This window comes from Crinia signifera, chromosome 11 (assembly GCF_055691185.1).
Source record: "Crinia signifera chromosome 11, ASM5569118v1, whole genome shotgun sequence".
Classification (NCBI taxonomy): Eukaryota; Metazoa; Chordata; class Amphibia; order Anura; family Myobatrachidae; genus Crinia; species Crinia signifera.
In genome coordinates, this window is record NC_139227.1 from 74,595,090 (window position 1) to 74,617,873 (window position 22,784).

A 22,784-nucleotide genomic window follows, 5' to 3' on the forward strand; every position below is an offset into this window, starting at 1 on the left:
CCTAGTGTCCAAAAAAATGAAAAGGAAGTTGAAATAATGATGTCAACATAAAGTAGACATATGGTCTATGTTAGTTATTAACTATTTAGAGTGGTATGATTATTTGTCTCACAAGCAGAAATTTTAACATTTTGCAAATTGCTAAATTTTCCATTTTTTCACGACATTTTGGTATTTTTCACAAAAAAACACAGACTGTATCGACCCAAATTTACCACTAATTTGAAGTACAATGTGTCACGAAAAAACAATCTCAAAATCACTGGGATAAGTAAAAGCAAAAAAAAGTTATCCCCACTTAAGTGAGACATGTCAGATTTGAAAAAAAGGGCTCTGTCAGGAACGCAAAAACTGGCTCTGTCAGGAAGGGGTTAATATTGTATCAGCCAGGACAATATTTACAGTCGCCTTGAGTGATGCACCAGCCCATATATATATATATATATATATATATATATATATATATTTTTTTTTTTTTTTTTCCTAACAAAACTGGGGGGGGGGGGGGGGGGCATTATTAGACGTTTTGCCTAGGGTGCCAAACCGCCTTGCACCGGCCCTGGTTTGAGGTAACAATATGGGTAAAAAAAAGGGCAGACTAGATGGGCCAAATCGTTCTTATCTGCTGTCAAATTCTATGTTTCTAGGTGTTTGTTTCTCACACTGCACTTGATTGCAATACAGTCCATTGCTTTCAGTATCTCCTTTCACATGGAAAGCCGGTACGTTCTTAAAAGTAGAGAATTACCCCTTGCAACCAGTCAGCTTCTACCTATTATTTTATAGAATGTACTTGATAAATGCTAGCTTGCATTGATTGATATGGACAACCTCTCTCTTGATTCATTTCCCTGCTCAAAATCCTGGGTATTGTACAGAGCCGGGAGGGAAATGGGCATGTTTAAAAAACACAGTAAATAAAGAACCAAGTTTTATTTTAAAAATTACAAATATGCCATGTTAAAAGTACAGGATGACCTCAGGCATTCGTCTATTCCCCCCACCACCATACCCCTAGCCAGAAAAATGTTTGTTTTTTAAATAAATTCCTGTTTTCCAGCCACACACTGTGTAAGTTTAAATAACAATGATAAAGCCCAAGCTAAAAAATAACATATTAATACAAAATGAATATACATAACAATATTACTATTAACTGGGCCCCAACAGTACTATGGGCCTTATTCGAGTTCAATCTTTCTGACAAAATCCTTCTTAGATGGACAAAACCATGTGCACTGCAGGGGGGCAGATGTAACTTGTGCAGATCTAATTAGATTTGGGTGGGGTTTTACTTTAAAGTGAGATCTATATTGCAGTGTAAAAATAAAGCAGCCAGTATTTACCCTGCACTGAAACAAAATAACTCACCAAATCTATTTCTATATGCACATGTTACATCTGCCCCCCTGCAGTGCACATGGTTTTGTCCATCTAAGAAGGATTTTGTCAGAAAGAGTGAACTCGAATAAGGCCCATATATCATTGAGACCAAATTTGTTTGTTTAGATATATAGATGAATAGTTAATTAATCCCTATTGGGAAAGCTGGCTCCCAAAGTGTAGCTGCCAGAGTATCTTTATCAGTTTGAAATAACGCATAAAGGGGCCGATTCACACAGGGCCGAATTCTGCTTGGTCGCCGACGGTGGGAGTCTGTGCATGTGCAAAGTGAGTGAGAGGCATGGCATACTGTACCTCCCAACTGTCCCGCTTGTTGTGGGAATGTCTTGTTTTTTTGGGGACGTTCCCGCATCCCTCCTGCGTCCTGCGGCCGGCAGTGTCACACGGGGGGGGGGGGGGGGGGGTACTGGTCTAGGGCAGTTGGGAGTCCCCCCCCCCTGTCGTCCATGAATAGACACTGTGCGCATATCATCTATTCTTGCAGCCAGAGGGGCTGGGGGCATAGCCAGCAGCTGACTGAGCTGCTGGCCATGCCCCCACAGAGGCGCGAAAACAGGGAGTGGCCTTGTGGCAGCATCGCTGGTATAGGCCACGGCCACAAAAATTCATCCCGCCAGCCCCTCTTTAAATGTTGGGAGGTATGGGCAGGGGGCAGTCGCTGGGGTCCACCCAGCGTTTCATGGGCGGACACCTACGAACGCAGGAATGCATATGCCTGCTTGAGGCAGGCGGATGATGTCACATGACATCAGCGCCAAGCTCAAATTTGTCGAGAAGCATCAATGAGAACAATAAGTGTAGGCTGACTTTTCTTTACGAACAGAGGAGAAATCATTCGATGGTGAGCGACCATAAAATGTGTTCTCCTCTGTGAGGATGCATGCGTGTGGATATGTAAGCGCACATAGCCACTTGCATGGTAGAGCGAGGATTCGGGCAGCAGGGCGGCGTTTACCTGCTCACTAGGCAGCCTAGTGAACAGCTCTGAATTACCCCCAAAGTCACAATTCCCAACAGCTGTGTTACCCCTCAAGTGCAGTGTGCATTATGGATATTCAAGGGCTTTAGTCCAAGTTATCAGAACAGCCGCACTGGGTAATCTGCTTTTAATATAATCTGCTCAGCAGCTCCGGGGATACAGCTAACAATTTGTTGTGTGCAGCAGTCATTTCACCCTGACATATGCTGCATGTTTCTGTCAGACAAGCTGCCATTGGAGAGTTATAGTAAGTAAGTTTTATTGATATGGCGCACTTTCTCCAACAGGACTCAAGGCGCTTTACAGGCATTAAAAATAACAATGCACATAATGTAATACAAAGGGTTATCAGTACAAGGAACAGGCAACAATGGCAGTATAGATATACATCACATGTACAGATATGCACAAGACGCATTCTAATAAGGGACACAAACATGGCGAACATATTTACCGAGCTGTGCAGTACCCAGGCAGCCATACAGCTGTGCCACATGGTGATTGCACAGCCAGATAGGTAGCCAGTAACAGTACAGAATATGAATATATATATATATATATATATATATATATATAGTCAGAGTTGTATTGGCGGCACTCGCTCCAAGAAAATCACACTGACAACCAGACGTTCAGTGGTATGACATGTTTCGGTTATTTATTCAACCGTCCTCTGTATCTGAGGATGGTTGAATAAATAACCGAAACATGTCATACCACTGAACGTCTGGTTGTCAGTGTGATTTTCTTGGAGCGAGTGCCGCCAATACAACTCTGACTATATTTTCTTTCCGTGGAAGGCACCGCGCTGATTGATGTTTACTGTTACCAAAGGAGGCGGCACTCTGCAGACTGCAATAAAAAGGTCCTTTATTCCAACGGTTTCGGGGTTACCCCCCGTCGTCAGGGATGGACACTGCACACAACATGTAGTACATCAAGTGGCTCAATATATACACATGCCCATGATACACCCGCCCCACCCCCCAAACCAATCAAGAACAGGTTGCACTCACCTGCCGGACCTGGGAGCGTCCCACAACGCCGGGCGGCACCGGAAGTGTCCACCTAGCTGTGAGCGTCCCTCCGGTCCAGCTGATAGTTACAGCTGTGTCCACCATGTCCCATAAGCACATCCACGCTGTGCAGCGTATGGGAAGTCGGAAGTAGCAGCTTTGCAGCCGCACTTCCGCCAATCACCCCCGCAGCACAGAACACGCCAGCTGCAAGATGGCCGCCGGGGCCGGGATATATTATATTCATATATACATATATACATACATACACACACTAGATGCACTCTAATGAGGGACACAGACATGGGGAACAATTACTGAGCTGTGCAGCACCCAGGCAGCAAATCAGCGGCACCACATGGTGATTGCACCAGCCAGTACCGTACATATAGAACACAAAAGAACAGTACAGGGTACACAGAACTAGACATAACACAATTAAAGTACACAATTGTGGAATACACGGTCAGGTTCTGATCTTTATCCGGGGTATTGAAGAGGCAACAGTCGGGTTGAGATTTAAATAACAAGTGTATTTTATTACTTCTAATCAGCAAACGTAAATATAAAGCGCTTGGCCTACGATATGCTGTTCCCACGGGGCCAGTGGTGTAATTCACGGGAATCAATAGTAACACTTACTAGCATTTACATAGCAACTATACCCTACCTAGCACACTTTGGCGTGAATCAGCATTTAAACATATATTGGAATACAATAGATAAAGCTTACGCAGGTAAATGAAATCAGGGTACTCTGGACGTCTCCAGGTAAATACCAACTTACTCTACTACACCATGTAAGGACTAGTACCGGTATCTAATTACTGTCCTGGACCCGAATCTTTGACTCAGCCTGTTCACAGGGATTAAAGTACAACTTTCCGGGGAAGTGGTCCCTAAAGGAGGACCCCGGCCTTCCTACGGATCAGTTGCCTGGGGGGTACTTGGCCCGGCCTTCCTACAGATCAATAGCCTGGGTCTCACTTGCTGCAGGCCTTCCTACGGATAAAGTACCTAGGCCCGCATATGGGGTAAATCTGTAAAATGCAGGGTATTATTCAATCTGGCCACTGTTCCCTCACAAATCAATGGGTCAATTAGGCTGGGGTGTTCTGATGTATGGGACCTTTTGAAGTTAGCAAGCCTCACATGGGTGCCATAGGGGCTACATGGAAGGGGCAACCAGCAACAAGGGTCTGTCCCTCTGGCAGGGAATTGAGTCCCAGGTACAACAGTTCTGCGGGGAATAGCTGTGGAGACACCCTTCTAGGGTCACAGAGGTCAATATGGGGGTGCTCTACCTGTGGGGCGATTCCCCTGGTTGTCTCCCTCCTCTCATTCCTGCAGGCAGATGCTGGACGCCTGTTCCTTTGGTGTGCCCTGCTCTGGTGCTGCTCCCCAGGGAGATGGCATCCGAGTGCCTCCTTCCTCCCTCTCTGCCGCTCCCTGTAGTGGATCTCTGCGGCGTCTCTGGCCTGTCAATCAGCGCCCCCTTGGCGGAGCGACAGGTACTTGGCTCCCGCACCTCCGGGCTGCCGCTGACGTCACCCCCGCCCGCTGGTTATTGTGCGCGGCTCTGCCTCCCGCTGCTGCTGGGCTAGACCGCGGGGCTTCACACGCCTCCGCTCTGGTCTCAGTCCGTCTCCGCTTCCTTCCTTCAGCTCCCCCTCCTTCCTTCTTCCTCCGTATTCGCGCCAGATCTCCCTGGCCAATCCCCGACCGGCTTCCTCTCCCTTGGCCTGCTGGGTAAGTCCAGCTCCCGTCCCTCAGTGTCAGCGCCGTGAGGGGGATTAACCCCTTTCCTGCTGGTGGGATAACCCTCGCGGGTTTCCTTAGTGGCACCCGCTGCAGGCTGCCACACAATACAGCTGAGATATAAGGAAGTGAATGAGAATAGATGCAGGTATAGATTGTAGGTGAGTAAGAGAGCTGTAGTTGAAATACAAGAAGAGTGCTGTGAGAACAGGAGGGAGGAGCTTACAATCTAGAGGGAGGGGGAGACAGACAGGTGACATGAGGTGCAGGTAAGGAGACCTGGTGCAAGAAGTGAGCATGGCAGGGATGGTCAGGACATGAGGCAGAAAAGAGAATGGACAAAGTAGTCCTCTCTCTCCTCCTATCCTCCTCTTCCCCCTCCACCCTTGCCCCCTAACAGCTTGGCACCATGGGCCATGCCACAACACACCCTGCTAGGGCGCAGAATGCATGCAGAGTGAACAGGGAATGCACAGGATTGATGAACCATGGCTCTGGTACAGAGAATGGTTCAGTATGGGGTTCATTGTCCTGGCTGTGCAGACTGTAGGTGATGCTGGTTCAGTTAACTCACTGCAGAATGCTGGATTTTCAGTTGATGTTTACTTTTAAGTTCTTCTGTGGCCCTCCGGTATTTCTTTATGTAGTTGTAGTTGTTCAATGTTTTTTTTCAACTATTTCTTTAACGGTTAGATATAAAGTTGACTCTCCCGATATGTCCAATATACTTACTTTGGTGAGCGTGGCTGATAAACATGTAGACCACAGGGTGTAGGTAAAAGTACAGCTTGTCGGCACAGTCCACCATATACATATAATACGGACTCTCATCACTACAGTGGCCTCTGGAGCCCTACTCTGCCAATCATATTGAGTAGCCCTTCCCAGGAAAACTATGTCCCTGGACCGCAGCATCTTCCTGCCAAGGTGTCACCCAATCAGGACCACGATCAGTCTCCAGGACTGATTTAACCACTGCCTAGGTAGATGAAGACAATGGACATCCCTAAAATATATATTTCCATTTTAATGGTGGTTTGAAACATTTAATTTTCAATGCATCACTGGGGGTCTTAGGAAGTGATACTTTAGTGAAGACTAACCTGTTGTCAGGGCACCACTATGGCCCACACAGACATTGGGACAGGTGACTAACCCCACCCCACAAAAATAAAAAACAACCAACAAAACGGTTTTACAAGATTTCTTGGGTCTCATGGACATACATACGAAGGAATCTAGCCACATTCAAAGAGATAAAAGAAACTGAATCATATAAATTTGAAGGAGGATAGGCAGGAACCACAATTTCCTGATTCATGTAGAATCAAGAAACCACCTTTTGAAAGGTAGTCTGTGAGGATACCAAGCACAGTGAGATCAGGATGGAAAATTAGATTGGGAGGGCATTAGACAGGGCTCCCAAATTGTAAACTGGGTAAGCAAATGCAAACGCCACAGTTTTTCAAGTGAGACGCAAAGATCCACTGAATCCAAAAGGGATTTTTGAAGACCAGTGAGCACCAGGGAACGATCCCATAGGTGCACAGGTGAATTTAGCCAGAAAAAGGACAGATAGGGCCAACACCTTCACATTAAGAGAAAGGAAAAGCACATGCATAATTTGAAACCAAATTGTAAGAAAGCCAAGACTTCAGAATAAATTAGGGTTAATTCTCCTAATTGTACAACAGTGGAATTACAAGCGCCACAACCAATAATAAAATGTACGCCGATGAAAACTTCCATGACCATAGTCTGAAAACCCTGTCCTTCAAGATCCAGGTCTCAACAGCCAGTCCATAAAAGCCAGTCTGGGAAACTCTGGGTGCACTCATAGATCCTATGAGAGTAGCATGGAACATAGCTGAAGTCGCTATGAGGGAGCTATGGATAACACAAGAAGATGTGCATGCCATGCTCTTCTCAGACAGTCTGGAGTGACTACAATGGCCATTAAAGTCTCCTGTTTCAACAGAGAATCCATGGAAGAAGCAGGAGAGAGGTACACCAGATGGAATGACCAGGGAGCTGATAGAGCATCTATGAGGTAGACTGGTTTTCTGGTTCGGGATCTTCCCAGTTCTGGAGCCCTGGGATGTAGACCGCAGACAACGGGATGTAGCACCCAACTCTGGATGTGGACCACCTCCTGTATTGAAGCAAGTTTTTCTAGAAGGGTGGAATAGAATGTGGCGCTCCTATAATTCTGCTGCCTATATCTCAAAAAAAACCTTGGATCAATCCCTATTGATCCAGTATGCATATATGAGAAAAGGATTCAGTATGAAATCCCGGCGTTCAAAATCCCGACGCCGGAATCTCGACCGCCGAAATCCCGACAAGGGGGGGACGTGGATCGCCCCCCCTTGCGGGCTCGCTGCGCTACGCTCGGCACACTAATTTATTCTACGACACCCCTGGAGGGAGAAAGTGTCGGGATTTCGGCGGTCGGGATTCTGAACGCCGGGATCCCGACCGCCGGGATTTAAACTGCATCCCATGAGAAAAGGGGGGTTGGGTTTCGGAAAAGTGTCGCTGAAAGAATGGTTAATATGTACTTATCTTTTCATAAAAGATCCTCCTAGATGATGGCACTCTTTGGTTGATTGTTCATCTCAAAGAAGGAGAACTGCTGCTCTTTATCAAGGCATGATCAAGAGCACCTTACCTCCCTCATTACACAACAGTGGCGAAAAACACACATTTTAGACAAAGTTTTTATTTTTGGAGTGTGTTTTTAAATAAAATAAAATAATTTTTACCATAAAAGAATTGCACACATTTTTTATATCCAACATTCGCCAAAGGAGGATATTTGAAAGAAACCTTTTGAGGAGTGTCATTACCTAACACGCCGTGAGTACGGGTACGCACCCACAAGTTAAAAGATACCATTATATGTGTAATTTACGACATTCTAGTGTAAGTAAAGGCCCCCATACACTAGGGCGACTTGTCCTTAGGACAAGTCGCCCCCGACTTCCCCCTGAGCTTCCCCGGCTGCTCCCCGGGGGAGCTTGATTAGATTGGCACTTGATGTGCCATTTTTTACATGTGATAAATCGTCTCGATTTATCACATGTAAAAAACCCGGGGAGCAGGGGGGGGGGGGGGGGCTACAGAGGTGGGAGCTGGTGGGAGCAGGGGGGCTGGGGACGCTGCGGGGGACACGTCTGTGTCCCCCGCTGCTGGGGACGCTGCGGGGGACAGCGTCTGTGCAGGGAGGCGGTAGAGGGAGCAGGGGGGCTGGGGACGCTGCGGGGGACACGTCTGTGTCCCCCGCTGCTGGGGACGCTGCGGGGGACAGCGTCTGTGCGGCGAGGCGGTAGAGGGAGCAGGGGGGGCTGGGGACGCTGCGGGGGACACAGGCGGCATAGAGCCGGGCAGGGGGAGCCGGCGGGAGCTGTCAGTGCTAGAAAAAAAAGCCTATACAATGAATGGGCAGCCTGTGATTGGCTGAGCGCTCTCTCAGCCAATTGCTGACTGGCTGAGAGAGCGCTCAGCCAATCACAGGCCGCCTATGCATTGTATGGGCTTTTTTTTTTTTATTCAATACTGACAGCTCCCGCCGTCTCCCCCTGCCCGGCTCTATGCCGCCTGTGTCCCCCGCAGCGTCCCCAGCTCCCCCTACCGCCTCGCCGCCCCACTAGGTACCAAGTCGGGTGGTCGGACGTGCAGCAGGTCCGACCACCCGACGCAGATCCGATGCGCACGGGACCGCGCATCGGATCTGAGGGGACATCAAAACTAGCCGATTTTGGTCCGATTTCGGCCAGATCCGACTGATCTGGCTGAAATCTGACCAAAATCGGCTAGTGTATGGGGGCCTTAAGGTACGCTCCCTTGCTGACACTGGATGGGATTATAACCATCCCACAAAGAAATAGACCATTACATTGTTCTATTTCCCATATCTTATCTTTTCATGTATCCTCCTTCTTTGAGATGAACAATCAAGCAAAGAGTGCCATCATCTAGGAGGATCTTTTATGAAAAGATAAGTACATATTCACCATTCTTTCAGCGCCACTTTTCCAAAACCCAACCCCCTTTGCTCACCTCCTGTATTGAATCCCTGCTTTTGGTCCCTCCCTGAGGGAATAAGGGAGTAAGAGGGAATTTGCCTGACAAAGTGCTTGATACACTGCTCGAACTCACAGACTATTTATGGCAAGGCTTGACTCCTGAGGTGACCACCGACCTTGAAAGAAGTGTTCGCCGGAGAATAAACCCCAACCCGAGGCCGGCGCCTGTAGTGAGCAGAACCCAGCCTTGTATCAGGAATGGGCAACCCTTGATCATATTTGAGGAGTTAATCCACCATAGGAGAGATGCACCTCCCTGGAGAGAATTACTGTCTGGGCTTGAGACCCAGAGGCAAGCAGTTCCATCGCAGAGACATCACCAGCTGAAGTGATCTGGAATGGAACTGGGCAATTTCAGCCATGTCAAAGCAGTTTTCCAAGAATTTGGATTCATAAGTGAATGGAAACTCTATGGTGTTTGGGAAAATCCTGTACTAGGTGGTCAATTTGTCCCTGTGGAGAAAGACCCTTTGAGCGCATGAATCCAAGAGAGCACACAGATGGTGCATGGACTAAGAAGGAACTAACATGGACTTGCACCAATTGATTAACCAACAATGGGATAGGAGCAAGTCCAGGGTCAGCTGAAGTTTCAGAGTGTCCTGGGTCTAAGCCATCAAGAGAAGATCATCCAGGTAATGTAAAATGTGGACTCATTGTAGGTGCAAGGAAGCCATCACCAATGCAATGATCTTGGTGAAAGCTCCCAGCACTGTCGTCAGTCCAAATGGCAGGGCCCTAAACCAAAAGTGGTCGCTCTTTATCACAGAATGAAGTAACAGCTGGTGTTCGTCCATGATGGGAACATGCAACTAGGCATCCCAGATATCAAGAGATGACATGAAGTTTTCTGGTTCCAACAATTGCATGATGGAGCGAAGCTACTCAATCCTGAAGTTGGCAACTTTGAGAAAAGATTTAACTGCTTCAGTTTAAGGATAGGTCAAAAGGAGCCATCTGGTTTATGGACCACAAAAAGATTTGAGTAGAACTAGTTGAGTAGAACTAGTCTGGGAGTTATCTGATGGAATTGCAAAGAGCAGCCGCCTTGCCTGCTTGAGCCAGAACACCTTTGGTGAAGAATTTCCCTAAACCACAAATCTTAAATGGTTTCCAGCCACTGGTTGACAAAGCATAGGCAGCCCACCTGTGGGTCATGCTTTCCTGGTTGCTTTGTGGAATGACGTCGGTCAGCCCATGAGTGGTGACTTTATTATTCTGGGACCTTTCCCGGTAGGAGGGTGCACTTTAGCTGAAGGCTGGCAATTGGGCATTCCTTGCAGTTGAAAGAAACAAAAGAAAAAAAGTTTTGCTTAAGGAGGAGCAGATGGTAAAAAGGCTTAGTACCCACAGTAGCTAATATTTTGCTCAGTTCCTGAAAATGTAAGGGCCTCCACTGCCTTTTTGGACCCAGTATCTGCATTCCAAGTGCATAACCTTAGCTTGAATTGCAGTGTCCGATGAGGCCAAAACCTTTATGACATGTAGGCTGAATGTGGAAGCTTCTCTGATAAGACCCATAAAAGAATGTGGACCTGTGCATACCAGAATATTTTCAGCCAAGTTGGCCGTCAAACTAGCAATGGCTTTGCTGGCCAGGCTGAAGCAACAGCCGAACAACCCGTCACCCCAGCATTAGCGAATATGGACTTAAAGCTCGCACTGACTGGAAACTGGAGCAGTTCTTGAAGTGATGCCACATTAGGAATAGGCAACATGGTGGATTTAATCATTAGAGCAATGTGATCATCAACAGATTGCGGGATCTCTAACTTTTGGCATTCTTCCAGTGGAAATGGATAGAATGATGTGTGGCATTTGGAGACTACTCATTTTTTATTAGGGAGACCAAGCATCAACTAGGGGCTCATACAACTAGATGCAAATAGATGGATCTTTTTTTACTTTTAAATAAGGGAGCCTCTATAGCAGCTAGTTAATCCACATCCTTAATTTTTGGGAATGTTCAGGCCACCTTGAATGAGACATCCACACTGCCCTGAGTCATGTGCTCAGTCTGCATAGAGGAAGAGCCCACATCAGAAGGCCCACAATAAGGCATCCACTCTGCCCTGAGTCTGTGACTCAGAATCATCATCAGAAAATTCTTTAGAGTCTTAAGGAATAAGGGACGCAGCAATGCCATGTTTGGACGACTTGCGTTTGGCTGTTGGTTGTAGTTAATGCTGTAAGGAGCTAGACTCCTGGACCAAACTGTGCACCAAGGAAGACAGACACTGGACCCAGAATGGTTCTTTTGGAAACAACTGTGAGTCCCCTATCATAGCTAGTGGAACAGATACTGAAGATATGTCAGCAGGGGCTATTGGCTGTCTTCAAACTGTCAGCTGTTGTGCCAACTCCCTCATTGGCGTTGAAAGTGATGCTGCCCGGTCAGACTCCACCATCTAAGGCAGTGGTTCCTAACCTTTTTTCACTCCCGTACCCTTTGATTAGGCTTTTCATTTATGAGTACCCCTTCGCTCAGTTTGAAATATCCACAGTACTTATGAGTGGAGTGGAAGTCCTTATATTAAGGAGTAGTAGAGGAGTAGTGTGCAGCCAGGAATTGGTTCCCTCTGTGTCTGGCCTCTGGCTGTGTATTGTCTCTGGGGTTCCGGCTAACGCCTGAAGGATTAATGCTGCTGTTTCCTACACACTGTGTCAATGCAGGGCAGATGATCACTGATGTCTGTGGGCAGCGCAGCTAGCTCCCAGTGGATTGCTGGTCAGGCAAAAGGGAGATGCTGATGATGCTGCAGATGGAACCGGACGTGATGCAAAATTGTTTGCTCCCATGGCAATGGGAGATTTCTTACACCTTCAGGAGACTTATTTTTCTTTTTCCGCCATTACCAATATTATTTTCAAGTACCCCCAACTGATCTGCAAAGTACCCCAGGTTGGGAACCACTGATCTAAGGGACAACCAAGGGCTGACTGCCCAGGGCACATGCAGAGTAACAGTCACAGATGGCAGTATGATCCTGCACCAGACGAATAACTTTCCCTGCAGGTACCACATGTGTAGGCATGCAACATAGGCGCTCCCTTCTCCTTGGGAGAGAATTTTGCAAAGCACACGTCTAAGGGTGCTTAATATAATACACAACTATTGCAATAGATAAATGTATATAGAAAACACCACAGATAAAATAATAAGTGGTTTTAGGGGTGAAATTTAAGCTACAATTACAATGAGTAAACCACAGATGCCAAGCTTTGTCTCCCTGTATTGTTCCTTTGTACGGCGCTGCGAAACACTTGTGGCGCCTTATAAATAAAATTATAATAATAATAATAAGTAGTGGACCCTAGCCTGCTATATGAAGAAAACTTCGGCTATGAGAAGAACACACAGTGTAGATCTGTTCAAGAGAGGAACAGGTTTATACTGTGCGCAGCAGGAAATAAGCACACTAGTCACCCCTACCAAACACCAAGACGGCTTATTTCAAAATTATCACCGGGACAGTGATGTTTGGGGGAGGTAGGTGCACTCCTCGAGCTGACTGCGATGTGTAACAGAGTCCAGCAGCTTGAAGGAGGGAGGAAAGAAGATTTTTTTTTTCCTTGGTGGGAAGATCCTGGACAGGCACCAGTCAGGGGTTGAAAACAGCCCTTGTTTGTATAAACCTGTGCCCTGAGGCACCAAGAACAAAAACCCTGGCTTGGGAGTCTGTAGGCTCAGTATGGGGAGGACGGTCCTGAGATGCACTCTAGGAAAAGTTGGTGCCAGTCGCTAAAGCTCCACCCATACTTCTGTCCCAATGTCCACCATGGGTTTGACAGAATAAAAAGGCTAACTGCAGGGTTTTTTTTTTTTTTTTAGGGAAATTATCCATGTACTATTTAGTGATTTGTATTTGAGTGTGCCTTCCAATAATTATCTTCTATTTCTACAATTGTTTTGTGCGGGAAAGGACTTGTGACTGCATATGATAAAATGTATTATAGAAGACTTAGGGTGACATTTAATGAGATGTGAAAATGTGATTTTTGCGATTTTTTTCGCCAAGAATGGCCGAAATTGCACTTTTTCCCGAACTTGCATATTTATTGAGATGCGAAAAATGGCAAAAAACAGCGATTTTGCCACAAAATCACCCATTATGAAAGTGCGATTTTTAGTCAAGCAGGAACTCTCATCTAGATGTTTTCCCACTGAAAAGTATACAATTCACATATTTAATGAGACGCGAATTCGGGAAAATGTGTCATAAAATCTCCAAACATGTAGACCAGGTCCTGATATGCGAATTGGCCAGAACCCTGCACAGATCATTGAGATCTGTACATGGTCCTTTGTGGGGGGGAAAAAAAAGGGAAAGTTTTTTTTCTCTTCATTAAACTGGCGTGAGATCCCCTCCCCCCCCTCCTCCCTCCCCTCCCCCCCCTCCCTCCTGAGCATACCCAGCCCCGAGCTCATTGAGCCAGACCTGGTTCCAAAAGTAGGGGGGAAAAAAAGCATAGGTGTCCCTTGTATTTCTGAAACCAGCCTACAGCGCTGGGACAGCGCTACAGAAGGTGGTAGCTGCTCAGGAGAGAGCTGGCTCACTCAGCTGTCAGTGCGGGGTAAGCTGGCTATGCAGGAGACAGACCAGCACTGGATCCTGGATTGGTAAGTATATTGGTGTAAAAGCGAGGTGTGTGAAATAAAGTTATACTTTTCTGTGTGTGTGTTTTAATTTAAACATTCTTTTTTAATTTAATTAATGCCCCGCATGCTGGGACTTGTGGTTCTCCAAGTCCCAGCATGTGGGGGAGGTCAGCTGGCACTTGTAGTTCTCCTGCATAAAGCAATGTTAGGTATCTGAGATTTAACCCTATCGGCCCAGCGTCCACTGGCCACGGATGCCAGTGACAGCCCGGGCTTCATCCCTAAACAGGTGAAGCCTGGGGGGTGCCCAGGTACCCCGTCCAAGGCTGACCAGCCACAGTGCTTATGTTTCGGCCGGGGGACCTTTTATAAAAATATTTTTTTGTCTCCGGTATATTTGGAACCAGGACCGGTCCAAGAGTCCGGGGCTAGTTTCAGAAATACAGGGGACCCCTATGCTTTTTGTCCCCCATATTTTTGGAACCAGGTCCGGCTCAATGAGCCCGGGGCTGGTTATGCTCAGGAGGTGGGAACCTCACGCCATTTTTTATTTTTTTTTAAAACTCAAATTCGCACATTATCGCACTTTTTTTCCCTGGGAAAACACATCTCATAAAATATGCGAATTTGTGGCAAAAAAAAATAGATTTCACAAAGTGCGATAAAATAGGGTTTATGGAAAAGCAATACAATATCAGAGGAGAGGCACTACAAAGCTTCACTGCGCATATGTCAGAAGTAGAAAATCATTAATAAAACAAAAATTTAGACACTAGAACAGAACCAGGCTGATTTGTTTATTTGTAGATGGACTCCATGTAGAAGGCTTGATGTCTGTTACGTATAGGAACATGACAACCTGATCATATACAGACAAAGTGCCCCTGGAGCGGTCAGTCTTCTCTCTGGCAGGCAAAACGGAGAGGCCAGCAAGTACCTAACAGAGACCGGAGAACCACATGTTCTGGGGAGGACACCTGCAAGCAATCCTGTTGCTAGAAGTCAAGTGCATTCAGACATCCTAACTGGCTACTAACAAGGAAAAGCAGAGAAAGCCTAAATTGCAGCATTAGCAGAAGCAGCACCTACCAAAATAAACAGAGAACCACCAGAAGGGTAAGTGTGAACCTTTGGGGTATGGGATGCAGACCCCTCAGAACACATACTTTCCTCCTATCTGGAACAAACATTTATAATCCTACCTAAAAAAAAAAACTTTAAAAATTTGGCACAGAGACCTAGTAAATCTGATTTACAGGGCGAACAGTGCGAGACGTTACACTGTTTCCCTACATTCATTTTTTTGTATTTGTAGTTCAGACTTTTCCCTCCATTTTTTCCTCCTCCCCCATTATTGTATGGATTTGCAGATCCTGCACACCTTCCTTTATCTATAATCAATTCCCTAATTTATATGTATACTGTTGGAGCATTTTAAGTAATAATTATATTCTAGGTGACATTGCCGCCTATTTACTATCCTGACTTACATGAGTTATGCGATCAATAGGCTCCAGTAAGCTCAGCCCACAAAATAAATGCACATTCTCTATGACAGACCCAATTTAAATGGTACATACCGCGCATTGAGCTTACTTGTATCTACTTTCGGCTCGATGCTCCCATAGATTAGTACAGCCAAAAAATAGCTGTTGAGTGTACTCAACTAGGGAACTTTACAGTAAGAGTCCACTAATCATAATCCGCAGCCTTAACAATACATTACTTTCCAAAAAACGTCTGTCATCCACATTCCTCAGGACCCCGCACATGTATTTAAAATCACCTGTGAAATTTTAAAATGTGACAATTGGTTATACACAGCACAACTGCTGGGTGGTGTGGAAAACGGAACCTGTGTGGGGTCCCAAGGACAGGATCGGACAACCACTGCACTAGAAACATCAGTAAATGGCTAGTTTGTAGTTTTGCAGCAGGACATCACTGTAAGGAGTATTGGACACAAGGACAATTTTATTTAATCATCAAAACTGCAAAAACGAAAAAGAAATGGTTAAACTGTCCAACCACCTCTATTTAAACACTTAAGTATTAAAGCCTTAAAACACAGCATTTTTTTGTTACTACCAACATCCACAAATAGTGGCATGAGCAACAGTTTAAATGCATTTTCTCCTGGCCACTTCCTTCCCATATTAAGTAAAAGAGATAAATCCTCTGATTCATTTTTCATTTTGGGATTTCTTTTAACAAACTGCACAGTGGAAAAAGAAATATAGAAAAGCAGCACAGTGCATTTCTTTCTTAATAAAGTAAAGCTATACCAGATTAAAAAATGACCTCTTTTCCTGTAACTTAATAACTCTAGGATTCTAGGATATTAAAACAAGCTATATATAAATAATCTAAGCCAGGTAAATCCTCATCCCTACTGGACATTGCAATCTTCCTCTGCGCTACCATGTTCAGGGTTCTCCATGACTGCTGCCAGATTAATTCCTGGCTCCACCTTTGGACAGTAGCTTCCAGAATTGAAAGAACATCTATCACTGCTTTGTCAATCTTGTGCACCTTATATGTTGAATAATGAGTAACATCCAAACAAGCACTTTTGAGCTGTGTGTGTAAACTGTTATAAGACACCACTTCCCAGACTTGTGTATTATAATGAAATGGAAGCTACGTCTGACCTAAACACTGACTCCAAGTTAGCTTGGAATACTGTCCTAATACATTACTTCAGTATTAATCATTGGAAATTATCTTTGAAACCACTTTCAATTGCTGAACTTGAATTAAAAAAAAAAAAGCGTCTAAATCAAAACACAAGCGCCTTAACTACAGCAGCCACACATGAGTACGATCCAATGGTTTAGGTTTTTTTTGCCACCTATAACACAGGTACTGTAGTCTTTGTAGGCATCTTATTACTCTGACCACCCAATCAATGGCATTACCTTAGTCTCCCAGGACTGCCGTCATCTGATGGTCAACCGCAGTTCTTATATAGAAAAAGATGTACTAGATGGACTACATATTAACATAAATGTGGCACGTATGATGCAAAAAAAAAATGTTTTCCTTAAAAAGAAGAAAATACTCCATATTTCCACAATAGATTCCCTTTATTTCTGTGGTGTGCTGTGATAGGCCTAATGTGACACTCGTCCAGTAAGAGTCCGGGGACTTGTGCTACAAGCCGCTTCTTTTGGTGAACATGCAATATGAAGTAACATTTAACAAAGACGTTGACATGATATGGCAATTTGGCATACATGATGTCCACTAAGATCTAGTGTACTAAATACATTTGTGATTATTTCAAGTAATTGTTTCTATACTACAGTAATATCTGTGTAACGATATGAGACCATAGAATTAAATTCCCATCAGCCGCTTCCCCTTCAGTCCAGGTATTTAAAAAAATATATATGTATACACTAGAAAAATAATGGATATTGAAACTTCTTTAAAACATTGAAAGTGTTGAGAGCAAGAAAAATGTAGATTCCAGGTCCCAGAGATGCAGCAATTACGATAGTGGAGGGCAGGATCTTTGGGAAGGGCCGACAGCTTTTGATATGGTTGATAAACCCGTTGCAGAAAATTGCACACATATTTCACTATTGAAATACACACCAGTTTACCCCGAGGAAGAAGAAACACCGTATGGGATATTTGCAAGCTACTGATCAGCCTGCATAGCAATACAAGAAGTGTAATAATGTATACATCTAGGTGTTGATGTGTCCATAAATGAATGTTAAAAATCTATATACATCTACCTTCATATGCAGAATTCTCACACCTCTAACACTGGAACTCCGGTAAACCAGAGTACACCCAGACTTCCTTTAAAGAAGTTCCTAACACTTATATTTTCTGTAGAATGTCAATCATAACAGAACCCCAGCAGGTAAAAAGGTCAGTTTATAGAAGACTGTGTATATGTTCTGTCTACTACTAAACCATTACACTTTGTCAAAGAATAAGACTGCCAAATGACACACTGTGCATATTTATGCATGTATGTTCTTATATGAATACATCATTTGAGAATAGAGCAATATATATATATTTAAAAAAGAAAAATTATTCCATAAGGGGTTGAATGGTCAGGTAATCTGGGTCTGTCATGTCCCTCACCCTGTATAGACTATGAGGAAACTGTCAGGAATTCTGGTTCTGGAAAATTGAGGCCTTGTCCTTAAGAAGATCCAGGCACAAGTGACAACTCCAACTTCCTATGGTACAAAAATGAAAGATCACTGAGAAATCAAATAAAAAAAAAAAAACAAATAGAATAAAAAGAAAAAAGGGGGGCACCAATTGCAAAGCAATCAAATATTTAAAAGGGAATCTATATATAGAGTCAATGGAAGAGATAGGGAAACATTGTCACATACCCTCGGGTGGTTCAGCCATGGGTGGAGACAGGCAATACATGTGATATCCACGGTCACAGTCATCACAAAACAGCAACTGATCCTACGGAAACAGGGAGCTCAGAACTCTTGTAGGAATGGGAAAAGGCTTCTGAATATGTTGGGGATAGAATGGATGAATGAAACTTGTACATTACAACACATATAGCAAAGGAAACGAACCCTGAACAACGTTTTTTTTTTTTTATGGGAAAAAGCTAATTCAGGCACTGGCCCTTCCTGTTGCCAGCTACTGTATCACCAATCTTTACCTGGAACAGCAGTAGGGAAGCTGCTGTTGGCATGGTGATGTACAGAATATTCAAATCACTGCATAGAAAAAGGTTGCATGGGGTTCAGCTATCATTTACTCACATCATTTTCAGACGTCCCACAGATGTTGCAACACTTGCACTCTATACATTGCCAACGATAAGTCTTCACTGCAGCCATCATCACCGGTGTGAACTGCAAACAGGAGGGGTGTCCTATGACCGTAAGAAAAATGGGGCTCAGAGTGGAGTCTGAATATTTGTATGGTTCCAAATATCTTATGTTGTCACATCCTTGGAACAAAGTATTACAAGGGTGTGGTGACATAATGGATTCTGGACTATGGGACAAAACATACTGTTTTCTTATGAACTCTACTCTGTGGGGATGTCAGTTTTTTAGGAAGTGTGACATCAGTAAAAATGAAACATGAGAAAAAGGAGACCGGCGGAGAAGACTGGCAGCTCCTAGAACTAGACTAGTTTGGGGTGTTATGTTATACCAAGGTATAAAGGAACACGTCCACAATGAACCATTACAAGACTGCCATACATGCCCCTACACTCCTCAGATTGTGTTCTAGCAAAGTATTGGAAAATGGACTTGTCTGGTCACATGATGACTAGGTACTTGAAGAGGGAAAAGAGAAACGGTGGGGATACAAAAAAAAAACAACAAATAAACAATGTCTTCACATACAGATAATAGTGAATTGAAAATAAACACATCATTCCACCACACAATAGACCCCCTTACACTTGTCCAACAAGTTGGACCTGATTGACTCGAGATTTATCGTATGTGCAGGAGGATCAATCTCTTGATTTGTAAGGGGCCCTAATTAATGACTAGTTAAAGCACTGTTCTGTAACCAGTTTTTCCATTGTCGATATCCACTTATACCTTATACACCTCTTCTCAGTAAGGACTATTACCCATTTTATCTACACAGATTGACCAGTGTTGCAAAACAAATATGTGGGTAGAATACGACATATGGTCTGTTACTGCAATACTCACAGTAAGTCTATGGGGGAGATCAGCTGACTAGAGTACCTTGAGTAGGATTATGCTCATAAATCCGGTAATGAATTCCACATTAACAATAAAGTCATTATGAAAATCATTTCAAATGTGCAACAAAAATACCACCAATGCCATGAAGGCTGGGTTTAGCGCAAAACAAGCATGCACGGATTAAATTGCGTTCTCTCTTATGTACTAAGGCCTATGCTTATGCCAAGATAGCACAGTCGTGTTCCATACGGACACCCTCTGTAGACAAACGCAGCTTTAGCAGTTGCCTATTATGCTACACTTCATGAACCAAGGTGCCTGTAGTCTAAATTCTATGGAACGATCAAAAAAAGAATTTAGAATGTTCTAAAGGTGGATAAACTGTATTGAAATGGAAGATTTGTCTCTGAATGTTTTAAAAGCTCATTTTATCTTAAGAAAAAAAAAATCATAACTGAAGATTGTCATATTTCTGTGTAAATCCATCACATATGTAGTCGTCAACATCCGTTAATAAATTGTCAGCAGCAATAGATGCTTTAACATGCAATTTGTATGTCATTTAAATGGTAAATGAATAAATTTGACCTCAGTATATACAGGACAGTATAAGCGACTGAAAGCAATGATCACGCCAACAAATGCAGGAAGTTCTAGAATGGACGCAAGTCAGTATAAACAAATGTTACACTAATTTCTTTCTTGTTCTGGGTTTACACCTACTTTAAATACGAGGCTTTGAATTTCATAACAAAACATAAACCCACAAAGATTTCCTTTATACAGACTGCTCTATTGTATTAAATTCACATTTATTTGCATAGTTCTATCAGTTCGCATTTCATTATCAAACTAGCAGACATTTGGTGTTTTGAAAATCATTGATTTACAGTTTCAGGTTATTTTATTGCACCACAAAATAATTAAAAAAAAATTATATATTAAACCATTTTTCTTTACAATTGTCAACTCTTTCTAACAAGGAGAGGCAATAGGAATAACACTAGTTAGAGGGGGGGGGGGGGAGAGGAGGGCATGCGTTTCACCCAAAGGATGGGACAGTTTGCTAAAATGTAAACTTGCAGAAAGCGTATGCCACCCATCCATCTTGGAAACCAGGACACTGCTGTGCTCTAACACACTGTGGGATTCTCATTGCTGTAGGTGGCTCAGTATATGACCCTCTTTCCCCTGCCTCTCATACCCGAGCGACCGCAGTCTGAGCAAGATACCAGATCTTCTGCCTGGCTTGTTTTCTTGTTGATCTTTGAGTCTCCAAGGCAGAAGTCACAGTAATTGTTGGGCAATGCGAGACCGTCTGGACCCTTCTTTGCTAGACAGAACAAAATGAGACAAATTAAAAAATAAAGAGAAATCGCAAGAACTCGGATAGAATGGGGCTAGAAATAAATATAAAAAAAGCTTTCAGATGTTTTGGTAAATGGTTTGAAGTCACGCAATCAGGTAAATTCATGGCAACTTCTGCAGATCAGTCAGACAACTGACCAAACAGCCAACTCTCTGCACATTTCAGCTATGGGTGGCCATAGGTGATTAGAAATAATTGATGTTTATGGACAATGAATTTTTTTGCCATCAATGGGGGAGAACCAGATGGTTTCCCACCATCGATTTCAAACTTCAATAATTAGTTTTGTTTTTCTTCCCCAAGGGTCTGAGACAAGGAGCATGGCCCCGACACTGATGAAGTTCCGTCCTGTAGGCCAATCAAAGAAAATGGATGACCATCAATATGTAAAAAATCCATTCATAGTTCTACACTATCGATGGCCATCCCTAATTTCAGCTCATCACTTCAGGAGGCTGCAAGTAGAAACATGTTCCCCTAAACAGAGCAACAATTGAATCTGCTCAATCGGGTGCCATCTAGTGGCAGCTGCAGGTAAAAGCAACGGACCTCGAATGCAATGAATATATTTGGAAGGAAAATAAAACCAACACACACACACTCCACTGGTCTTAATAATCCCTAAACACTTTAAATAGATCCGTTCTTTAATTGCAGGTGTCAGAGGTGGTAAAGTTTGGTGGGAGAAAAGGGTGACAGTAGTATTCTGCAAATGCCTGAAATAAATGCAAGCATTATGATATGGATTACAGAACAACAATTACATAAAATGATCAAGGGCTTGGAGAAAAAAAGATGGTAAGATAATATAGGAGACCAAAACTTACATTTCTGCTCCTCTGTTCTATGCATGATTGGCGTTGGGGGCTGGGAATCTTCTTTGTCTTCTGCTCCTGCACCCTCCTCATCAACCAAATGAGAGTGTGCATAGTGATAACTTAGGCCAGGTCGGTTTTTATACCGCTTCCCACAGACTGGTAAGGCAAAAAAAACAACAGTAAGTGAAAGTACAGCAAAAAGAGCAACAAAGTAGTGAGGAGAATGGGGGGAAAAAACATGAATAGAAAACAGCAAAAAGTGAAGACAGTAACAGTTTAGGGGTTAAACATAAAATTGCAAAGCTTGGATGGGACCGGAAAAACAAGGAAAAATGCGAAAATATAAGCTGTAAACTCGTAACCTATTACTCGCACCCACAATGTGCAGGAAGAATTCCAAAGTACTGTAAGGTTACTGCCGGTCAGTCTTTAATAATCAGATCATTGGATGGTACGCATGATCAATTATAGGTTTCTACTAATTAAAGTCACTATATTATTTTGTACACGTGATTTAAATTACTGAGCTGAATGATGTATATGGAATACCTTCAGCATTAATATACTGCCTTTACAGAAAATCAGTGTTGACTAATCTTACAGTATATGGGGCAGTGACCAAAAACGATCAGCTTTTGAACTTGTATGAGATTCCATCATAATATAATATGTGGGAGAGGCTTTAGCCATCCGTTTAACATAGCTGCCATGGAATGTCAGGTTAACATTGAACAGCGTATTTTATCTTCAAACTCACATCAGATTTACATGAAAAAGACTGGGCTCTTTAAATACTCAGAAAGACACCGGCCCACTTGTCTGGAATTATATATATATCCTGATGACGAGATTAAATCTCGAAAGATCTTGAACCTGTTTTTTCAAGTAATCCGAGTGCCGCCAATCTTCCAGTTATATTTGCCAACCCTGTTGGGATAGATATATATAGATATATATATATCTATATATACTGTTAGGAAGAAAGGGCACTCAGGGTCTTTTGCAGGGTGAAAAACAGGGACTGTTTATTCAGTCATAGGAACATCCGTCTACGTTTCGGGGTCTCCCCCTTCGTCA

General features: G+C 43.7%; 1 protein-coding gene across 6 annotated transcripts in view; it reads right to left on the reverse strand.

The window, feature by feature from the left end:
- Positions 1–14,531: 14,531 nt before the first annotated feature.
- Positions 14,532–22,784, reverse strand: part of DPF2 (double PHD fingers 2) — a 29,245-nt gene continuing 20,992 nt past the window's right edge. For 5 of the 6 annotated variants that reach the window (XM_083164906.1, XM_083164905.1, XM_083164903.1 and 2 more), the window contains 5 exons: positions 21,717–21,863; positions 20,725–20,853; positions 18,606–18,718; positions 18,213–18,294; positions 16,913–18,050 (listed from right to left, as the gene is read on the reverse strand). In XM_083164906.1, the coding sequence (XP_083021032.1) occupies positions 17,977–18,050; positions 18,213–18,294; positions 18,606–18,718; positions 20,725–20,853; positions 21,717–21,863 (545 nt within the window). In that variant the 3' untranslated portion in view covers positions 16,913–17,976. Of the gene's footprint in view, positions 14,878–16,912; positions 18,051–18,212; positions 18,295–18,605; positions 18,719–20,724; positions 20,854–21,716; positions 21,864–22,784 lie in introns of those variants that run through there. The other variant, XM_083164904.1, reaches the window with a different exon arrangement.